At 50.3% G+C, this 9,925-nt stretch overlaps 1 protein-coding gene across 1 annotated transcript; it reads left to right on the top strand.

Annotated features, from left to right (window-relative positions):
* The first annotated feature begins 4,677 nt into the window (after positions 1 to 4,677).
* On the top strand, positions 4,678 to 6,720 carry LOC131298608 (uncharacterized). The gene is made up of 4 exons (XM_058324088.1): positions 4,678 to 5,046; positions 5,768 to 5,848; positions 6,020 to 6,412; positions 6,531 to 6,720. Exons 1-4 carry the CDS (start codon positions 4,678 to 4,680, stop codon positions 6,702 to 6,704), a joined length of 1,017 nt encoding a protein of 338 aa, XP_058180071.1. The 3' UTR covers positions 6,705 to 6,720.
* The last annotated feature ends 3,205 nt before the right edge of the window (positions 6,721 to 9,925 follow it).

Raw genomic sequence — 9,925 nt, 5'->3', positions numbered from 1 at the left:
AGAGTGACGACGGTGTCAGAGGCAAAAGGCTTGACTCGTATCCCATTTATAGCAGAGGAGTACGTGCCACCCCCACCACACTTGTTTGTGCCGCCAGGTTTTGCAGCATATAGGCCACGGCGGATGGAGTACGACTCTGAGCTTGTCCTGAGAGACCCTGAGACTCACATTTCAAGTAGCTAGACAGAGGTAAACTTCCAAAACCCCCTTTATAGTTTCAAATTCGAATTCGCCTGCTTGTACTCGAATGTTGAAACACACACGGTAATCCTCGAAAGAAAAGACCAAATTGCGAAACCATAATCTTCATATCGAATGCCATGCATGTAACATAATAACTTGAACCAACCATCTGTTGCCTGGTTGCATTGATTACCTAGAACTTGAGAATGAAAGCTTTGCATGCTAACATGTCCTTTTGTTGCTTTTTTTTGTGTTTGAAACAGGCGAGAGCGAGGCAGAGGGATATCCGTGGTTTCGGAGGTGCGTGTAGTTCCTTGGCGTTGTACTAGGGTTTGCCCGCAAGGGTGAGGTAGTTAGTAGAGGAAGCGGGCTTCAGTGAGTTCATCCAAACCCTTACTTCGGTCAGAAACGACCATGCTGTCCTCGTAGCACTTGCAGAGAGGTGGAGGGACACTACCAACACCTTTCACCTACCTCCAGGGGAGATGACAGTGACACCTGCTGACTTCGCGGCGATCACCGACTTGAGAGTCGGGGGCGAGCCTATCCCATTTGACTTAGGTATTCACGAGGATCTGGTGGCTCTAGAGTGGTTCTTGGGAGAGGTGCCCAAAATCGAGAAGGGGATGGCGAGGTACGGGCAGTTCACCAAATACCTCAAGAAAAATGTGACAACTGAATAGGAAGCAGAGCAGATGGCCCGGGCGTACCTACTGTACCTCTTTGGCGCGTCCTTGTACTTCAATAAGCGTAGTAAGGTCCATTTGTCATACTTGCCTACGCTGAGGGACTTGACGACAGCTTCGCGTTTTGACTAGGGTGGAGCGGCATTGGGCGCGGCCTATGGTTTCTTAGGCGACTAGTCGAGGACGGAGATGAGTACTGCTGGGTATTGGAGGATCTGAGAGGTATGATTTCAATAGAGTAAAACACAATTTCAGATTACACTTATATCCATTTGATTGCATAGCCTGTTTGATTGTATTATTGTATGCACTGATGATTTGCTTTGTTTGTGAACCATGCAGCTCTAGGCCTATGAGGTTTTGAACATGTGCCGTCCAGCATCCAAAAGCTTGGATTTGGGGATTCTCCCATGTGCTCACATCTGGAGTAAAAAGAACATGGGAGAGTAGAAAGGGAGAGGTGATCTAAACGGTTTCCAGAGAGGCGATTTAAACGGCTTCCAGATATACTTAGACGAACTCCGCCCCTCGCAGGTATAATCATGAAACTTAACCGAACAAAGTACACATCCCTTTGTATTGCTTTAATGCTGTCGTTGATCAATACTTGCATTGTTCCCCTATCTTGTGTGCATATCGAGTGGGATCCTTGGAGAGTGGAAGGGCCAGAGCCAGAGTACCTGTCTAGGAGCAGGGTTATGACAGCTAGCAGGGTGTTGCTGGAGTCAGCCTTTGGTTGGCAGTGGTACTTGGGTGACCGAGTGACACGCTAATCACTTGGCTACGCTGAGTTCCAGGTGCCCGGGCCATTTCCACCACGGGCCTCACACACAGGGGAGTACATACTGGCCGAGCTGGAAAGGTTCACGTAGCCTGACACCGACCTGACATGCCACTTACGTCCTAACATGGACTATCCGACATACCAGAGAGAGCGTTTGTGTGGGTAGCGTGCCCTTCAGAATTTCCGGATTCCGAAACGCAAGGGCCCAGATCGAGGGAGCGCGGGCGGGGAAGCAAGCGCTCGCAAAATACAGAGTCGCCACTTAGGTTTGAAGCTCCGACACCCAAGGAACCGTATTTCGAAGTACTTGCCGCACTGATTGATTTGAAAAAGTTAAGGAACCAGTCTGTCATAACCATATCTGGGTTCGGGAGCCAGGTTACGAGAGGGGAAGGGTTTTATGGCACCCCTCTCGCCCGATCCGGAGATCGGTCTCTACTTAGGCATTTGCGAAAAATGTTTGTTTGCGATTCTGTTTCATTAATCAATTTTTAGCCAATTAGGGCGGGGGAACAGTTAATCGGGGATTTAAAACTGTAACAGTTTGCAGGATGTGATAGATATGGCGTGGATAGGCGAGATAGTAATAAATGGAATAAAGTTCAAAACATCGACCATACATCAAGACAGTGCTGTGTATGATTTTGGCACGAACAAACGGCCAGCTTGCATGCGTGAATCCATCTGCATGCAAGCAAACCGTCGCGCGACAATACCATACACTCTCGCGAGTGTTGATGCCCCACCAATGGTTTGAATTTCACCCCCTTCTGGGCTCTGGAAGGACCAGTGCTCACCCAGGTGCAAACCAAGCAGTTTATAAGTACTTGAAAGTAAACAATATTACAACAGACAGATGGAAATATTATGGAAACACGACCCCTAAACAGTGGGGGTGTCTAAACAGAGGCCAAGGCCAAGCTGCTCATGCAAGGGCAGTCCCTAGAAAACAAAGAACCGTCGCGCGAGGGAGTGATACACGCGCGCGATTGTTCAGACTGGACTTCCAGGAATTGCTTTGCATGCTTAGGGCTCTGAGACATATTCAAGAGCATCCCAAGAGCATTCCGAACCAAGAGAAGTTATAAACTAAGCTAAACTGTGATTTTTAGCATACGAAGCAGTGAGCTAATACTTTTAAAAGACTTGAAAGTAACTATGATCACGACAAGAAACTTAAAGACCAGCATCCCTTCCCCACGTGGTCCAATCTCATGCAGACAGAACTGTCGCGCGAGTGTGTGGGACCATCGCGCGAGGGAGTGCTTGGTAACGACTCTTGAAACCTTGCTAGCTTTAGGGCCAGAACTGGTATTGATTACCATCCTTGACCCTGCCAGCCCCCCTCAGGGCTTCGAACAGTGAGCAGAAAGGTATTATACCTTTGATTGAGTGTCTTGGAGATGGCTTGAATGAGGTGGTGAGGTTTGGTTAGTGATTATCTGGGAGGGAGTATAATATGGGGTGCTTGTGTTCAAGCTTTCCTTCTTCTTTCTTGAGGAAAAATTGGTAACCCTTTGAAATGAAGCATGAGGGGGGGGGGGGTTTATAGAAGGAGGGGTTGGTTGGTGGCTAGACAAGGCCATGCAACCAGCCAACAAGGCTGGTCACAATTGCTTGGTGGAGAAGTGGGGTGGCAAAGGTGATGGGAGAATGGGGTTGAGGTGGTGCAAGGGGAGCCCCCCAGAACGCTGTTCAGTCGACGAAATGGGGTCACATAGGCCTGTAGCCCCCTAATCACCACGCAATTCGGGTGAAAATGACAGGTGTTGACCTTCGCGCCAGACAGTGAGACCATCGCGCGAGGGTCAAGCTAACCCCGCGAGGGTCAATAGTCAAAACTTTGACTTTGACCACCACCTGGCAAGTGAATCATCGCGCGAGGGTCCCAGTGTATTGCGCGACTGTCAAACCCAAGGTCCAAGATTTGATTCAAGGGTTTTAGGGCTAAGGATGGGTTCCACGTACACCAAACTCAAGCCATTTCAATTCCTCAAAACTGTTTTTGACCTAATTCATCATCGGGGAAACAAGAAACCGAAAACGAAGTAAAACGATCGGGAAATCAGATTGGGGTGTCTACAGTAGTCCCTCTTTGACGGCACGCGGAGGACCATTGGTTGGTACAGGTAACGTCAAAGATTTCTAGACACCCATCCAATTCACCCAAAAGCCGATTCGAACGAGAAATGCAAGCAAGTATATACAAATACCGTGCACCAATGGATCGGTGAGCAGATTGATTGCTGATCCGAATTTGGACCGATAGATCATCACCGATTTGAAATTGGACGGATGGATCGTCGCTGATTTGAACTTGGACGGATGGATCGTCGCTGATTGAAATTGGACGGATGGATCGTCGCTGATTGGAATTGGACGGATGGATCGTCGCTGATTTGACAATTGGACGGATAGTTCGTCGCTGATTTGACAATTGGACGGATAGATCGTCGCTGATTTGAAATTGAACGGATAGATCGTCGCTGATTTGACAATTGGACGGATAGATCGTCGCTGATTTGACAATTGGACGGATAGATCGTCGCTGATTTGAAATTGGACGGATAGATCGTCGCTGATTTGACAATTGGAAATAAAGGATATCACGAAGGGATCCAATTGCAAGGCCCGAGTAAGACCCCTGGACTTCATTGAAGCAATACATACGATCGGGCCTGAACCCTGGGCTGAACCCGGCGATCGGCCCAGTCGTACAATCGCGCGATGAAGCCACACCATCGCGCGATGGTTCTCTGTTAGGGCCTGGGTCTGAAACCAGCCCAGATCCGGCCCGCACCCATTTTCTTCTCTTTTCTTCCCGGGGACGCTATAGGAACCGATGCTTAGCGGTTTCAAAACTTTAAAACTCTCAACTCCTCTCAAACTCTCCAAACCCCAACTCAAACCCTTCGATTTCTTCACGAAAATCGAAAGGAATCCACGCACAAACACTCACCCATGGCGAAACATGGCAATGGTGGCGGTGGAGGAGAGGTAGTTGATCGTTGAGAGGATGAACCCATGGAGGTCGGTACAAGAGATCAACAGCAGTTAGAGGAGGCCACGGATACTGGTGCAACGGCCACAGGCGGCGGCGATGGCGTTCAGGGCCACAAGCAGGAGGTGGGTGGAGAAGGCGATCGTCGCGCGACGCAATCAGACCGTCGCGCGACAGTGGAGGTCGGGGCCGTGAGGGCTGGTGTCGTGCAACTGGACCCGAGCGAGGCCGTGAGTGGCTCGGTAGTAGTTGGTGGCACTCCCGAGGGTGCAGGCAGTGGAGGTACCGAGGGTGGTGACGCCGAGCCAAGCGAGACTCCGTTGAGGGATCCGGTGAAGGGCAAGGGTGTAGCAACCGAGGAGGAGGGTGCCACAGAGGTTCCTGAGGAGGAGGTACTGTTTCGGCCAAGAGCCACGTCATCGGGCCACAGACCAATCACAAGACAGGATCTCGCAGAGTTTTTGAGTGACGAGAGATTAGCCCGGCTTCTCGAGGAGGATCCCATGATTGGGGCCGCTGTTTTGGAGGCTCGAGAGGAGCGAGAGCGGGAGATAGCCGCTTCAGAGGTTGCGGCGACGGCCGAGAGGGCAAGAGCCGCTGAGGAGGAGGCTCTGAGGGACGCAGAGACCGAGGAGCGGATTGGAGCCAGGGTACATGGGCCTAGAGTGACAGCGGTGTCTGAGGCAGAGAGCTTGACTCGTGCTCTGTTTTCAGCAGAGGGGTACAGGCCACCGGTTCCACATTTGTTTGTACCATCGGGTCTTGCGGCATACAGGCCACGGCAGGCGGAGTACGACCCCGAGCTTGTTTTGAGAGATCCTGATACCCACATTTCGAGCAGCTGGGCTGAGGTAAATTTCTTGAGAATCCCTCATTTCCTTTTGTGATTGCAAATTCAATACAATGTACGTGCTTAAATACCGAGAAACGTAGTGTAATCCTTTGAAATAGGTTCGAACGACGACACCATAGTTTCACGTTGAATACCGTGCATGAGACATAATAACTTGAACCAACCATCTACCGCCAGGTTGCATTGATTACCTAGAACTTGAGAATGAAAGCTTCACATGTTGATATATCCCATGCTGCTTGTTTCCGTGTCTAATGCAGGAGAGAGCGAGGCAGAGAGACATTCGAGGTTTTGGGGGCGCCTGCAGTTCCTTGGCGTTGTACCAAGGTTTGCCTGAGAAGGTGAGGCAGTTGGTGGATGAGGCAGGCTTCGGGGAGTTCATACAGACCCTTACTCCGGCCAGAAATGACCATGCGGTCCTGGTTGCACTTGCAGAGAGGTGGAAGGATACCACCAACACCTTCCACCTACTGCTTGGGGAGATGACAGTGACGCCTTTTGACTTTGCGGAGATCACTGGTTTGAGGGTTGGAGGCGACCCTATCCCGTTTGACTCGGGCATTCAGGAGGACGAGGCGGCCCTGGAATGGTTCTTGGGAGAGGTGCCCAAGGTTGAGGAGGGGATGGCGAGATATGGACAGTTCACGAGATACCTGAGAAAGGAGGTGGCGACTGAACAGGAGGCGGAGCAGATGGCCCGGGCGTACTTGTTGTACCTTTTTGGTGCTACCCTGTACCCGAATAGGCGTAGCAAGGTTCACCTATCGTACTTGCCTGCACTGAGAGACCTGAGGACAGCCTCGCGCTTTGACTGGGGAGGAGCTGCACTTGGCGCATGTTATGGCTTTATGGGGGACTCATCGAGGACTGAGATGAGCACTGCTGGATACTGGCGGATTTGGGAGGTATGATCATAATAGAGTAAAGTACATTTCCAATATACACTTATCTGTTTGAATACATAAGCTGCTCAAAAAATATTCCTGCATTGTACTAACGATTTGAACCTTGATAACTGTGCAGCTCTGGGCCTATGAGGTTTTGAACATGTGCCGTCCAGTGACGAAGAGCCTAGACTTGGGGATCCTCCCGCGTGCTCATATCTGGAGCAAGAAGAACATGGGAGAGAAAAGAGGGAGAGGCGACCTGAACGGCTTCAGGATATACCTAGACGAGCTCCGACCCTCACAGGTATGACATGACTTTATCAAATAGAAATATGCATCCCTTTTTATTGCTTTAATGCTGTCGCTGACTGACGCTTGCATTGCTTGCTTGTGCAGGTAGAGTGGGATCCTTGGAGAGTGGCAGAGCCAGAGCCTGAATACCTTGCCAGGACCAGGGTTGTGACGGCGAGTAGAGTGCTGCTGGAGTCGACCTTTGGTTGGCAGTGGTACTTGGGTGCCCGAGTGACACGCCAATCACTTGGCCACGCAGGGTTCCAGGTGCCTGGTCCGCTTCCACCACGGGCCTCACACACAAGGGAATACACGTTGGCCGAGCTAGAGATCTTCACGCGGCCTGACACCGACTTGACATGCTACCTGCGTCCCGGCATGGACTATGCAGTTTACCAGAGAGAGCGCTTGGCGGGGCCGCTGAGAGTGCGAGAATTCAGGGAGGTCCGGAGTCAGGCCCGCAAAGCTGTTAAGGAGAGGAGAGCCATCACTGTGAGGCAGAGTAGCAATGAGAGCCGTGCGAGACGTGGTCCGAGCGGACCTATGAGAGGTGGGCCACCAGAGTTGTCTTGGCATATAGCAGTGGTGGACTCTCAGGGCAATCCAGCTGAGCTACACCTAGTTCCTGCCAGAGTTGAGCCAGCGCCCGTCACCGTGTCGGTAAGACATTGTAGCCTTCATTATTGTACTTCCATAAAATCTTGAAACATTGCTCCATTGCTTATATTCAAATTATTCTTGCAGATGCCCAATGAATGGGCGAACGAGGCCGTTCGGCGTATGCTTGCACTGGAGAACGTGATAAGGCGGGCGGCAAGTGGCCTGCCTTTGGACTTGCGCTACCCACCACCGGCAGCTCAAAGATCTCAGGTATATACCCCAGAAAAACGATACATTCCTGCATTCGATAGTTGACATATGCATGCTTTGCTCGATACATAGTATACCATAATTGCCGTCAACTTTGAAATTGATTGTACCTGCTTGCAAACATATAATACATAGAATGTATACTAAATGTGCAAAAATTTATAATGCAGACGCAGGGACGGGCGGCTCCTAAGAGAAAAAGCGCAAGAGAGCCTCTACAAAAGAAGCTAGCAACTAGGACTCCTGCTCCTCCACCTACTACTAGACCACAGACACGGGGCGTACAGCCACCTGTTGTGAGTGAGGAGGCGGCCCGAGAGGCAGTAGCGCGCGCTGAGGAGAGGTATCAATTGAAGATACGCCGAAGGCCCTCGTAAGATGAGCCAGTCCGCAAGAAGCGGCTGATCCTGCCCGAGGATTCCGAGGAAGAAGGGGAAAATGAGGAAGAGGAAGAAGAAGAAGATAAGGAGGCGCCTGACAGCAGCGGCTCAGACGACTCAGCTGACGATCCTGGTTTTAGACAGGATCCTAGAGAGAGGGACGACGACGACGACGACGGAGATGGTGACTGGTTCGGGGAGGACTGAGGGCTACTAAGAAGCCTCATTTCATTTTTCGCCCTCTTGATTTTTGCTTTTGGGCCTACGCGCCCGCGTAGATAGATGGAAGGCCGGTGTGCCTTTCTTGATATTTGATACATGTTTTTGGGGCCTGTGTGCCTTTTGGACTTGATGGGTGAGTGTGCCCGAGCTGACATGATGACTTTTGACTGGCCGAAGCGCCGCATGCACAGTAGTCTTCTTTACTTTGACATGGATAGATTATGGTTTAGCTATAAAATTTGCATTTTCGGTTTATTTTACTCTTGTAATGAACTTAGAGTAAATAAGTGTTTGCCACTAATACCATGCTTGCATTGATAATGTACCGAGACTGCTCACAAATGCACACATACGCACAGACAGAACTAACTTAGAGAAAAAAAAACGAAAATGTACCCCAGGATACGGTCAGGATACGAGGATACGAGGGAATGAAATATTGGACATTCACAAGTCAAAACCTAAAATACCCCAACTTGGATAAAAGGGACGCTTCCGTGAGGCCATGTATATACAAGATGACCTACCAGGGCTGACAGATTCGAGAAACACATCCCGAAACGCAAAATTGCCCGAAAACCTTACGAAGGACACCAAACGGATACGAGATGGAAAAACATGACTCTATTATGTCCCGGACTGAAACCGACACCTCTGTACAGTCATATTAGGACGCCATGACCTGTACGGCCTGAGAGAAAAGGACACGAACCTTCGGACCGAGTTTCGAACTCCCGAAATGCTCATTTGGCCTTGAAACGGGCCACCGAGGGTTCAAAAACCTCGTTAAACGCAAAATCTCGAATATGATGCTTGGAAATAGTTGCATATGCTCATAGTGACTTGCCGGAATCATAAAAGTTGCAAAAGTACCCCTGGAACAAGAAACGACCAAAATTGGACAGTAGCTGGTGCAATCTGTCAAAATGCAGGCTGAACCATCGCGCGAGACATTGAGTCCATCGTGCGATGAAGTGGATAAGGGTCACTCGCGCGACTGAATGGTACAGTCGCGCGATGGTTGGCCCGTGCCAGGCCACCCCTCTTTGACCATTTCAGATTTTTAGGACGGCCCAGCCTTGTCATCACCCTTTAATTGCTCAGAGTACTTCAGGGGACAGTGCAGAGATGTCTTCACTTTGGAGAAGAGGATGCCACGTTGTACGGATATTTACACTGGGAAAGGACAACACTCTACGCATTCTGTCTATAAAGAGGCCAATACTCTGCAAATGGAAAGCATCCCTCCCACAGTTTGAGAATCCCACGAGAAGCAGAATGGCAAATAACCTTCCGGCCTTGATTAGTCCATGGCTCACGGCCTTTGTTGCTGGTGATTGGCTGTCATTCCGGTTTCACGGGCTGGCTGCATTCCATTTCCTCCACAATGTGAGGGTCCGTCCTGAATTTTTGAGGGCAGCCTCACAATTCTGGGACCCGGAGGTTCATGTGTTCAGGTTTGGGGTTAACGAGCTGTGCCCAACCGTGGAGGAATTCCAAGCGTACCTCCAAGGAGTCGTCTCGAGCGTGATTGTCGTGCCGCCTTATAGGAAAAACATGCCAAAGCTCCTACAGTCAAGTCTTGGCATTACCAGAGGAGCGGCCGAAAGTTTGTTAACTAGAGGGCAAATCAACATCATGCGCCTAATGGAGTGGTATGGGCCAGAGGGGGACGTAGAGAATATAGCCGTGCAGGCTCGGCGTCGATTTGCTCTGGCAATCGGCGTGCTGGCCGCCTATTTACTGGTATCTCCGAATGGGCAAGTCA

The sequence above is a fragment of the Rhododendron vialii genome, chromosome 8a (genome assembly GCF_030253575.1).
Source record: "Rhododendron vialii isolate Sample 1 chromosome 8a, ASM3025357v1".
NCBI classification, from domain to species: domain Eukaryota; kingdom Viridiplantae; phylum Streptophyta; class Magnoliopsida; order Ericales; family Ericaceae; genus Rhododendron; species Rhododendron vialii.
This window is presented reverse-complemented; position numbering and strand designations above follow the sequence as displayed.

Bases quoted from the DNA above. Each gene is read 5' to 3' on its own strand.
- LOC131298608 (XM_058324088.1), top strand. From the start codon at position 4,678: ATGGAGGTCGGTACAAGAGATCAACAGCAGTTAGAGGAGGCCACGGAT. The intron at 5,047-5,767 runs GTACTGTTTCGG...TGTCTAATGCAG, and splicing joins CAGAGGTTCCTGAGGAGGAG to GAGAGAGCGAGGCAGAGAGA. The intron at 5,849-6,019 runs GTGAGGCAGTTG...GACTTTGCGGAG, and splicing joins ACCAAGGTTTGCCTGAGAAG to ATCACTGGTTTGAGGGTTGG.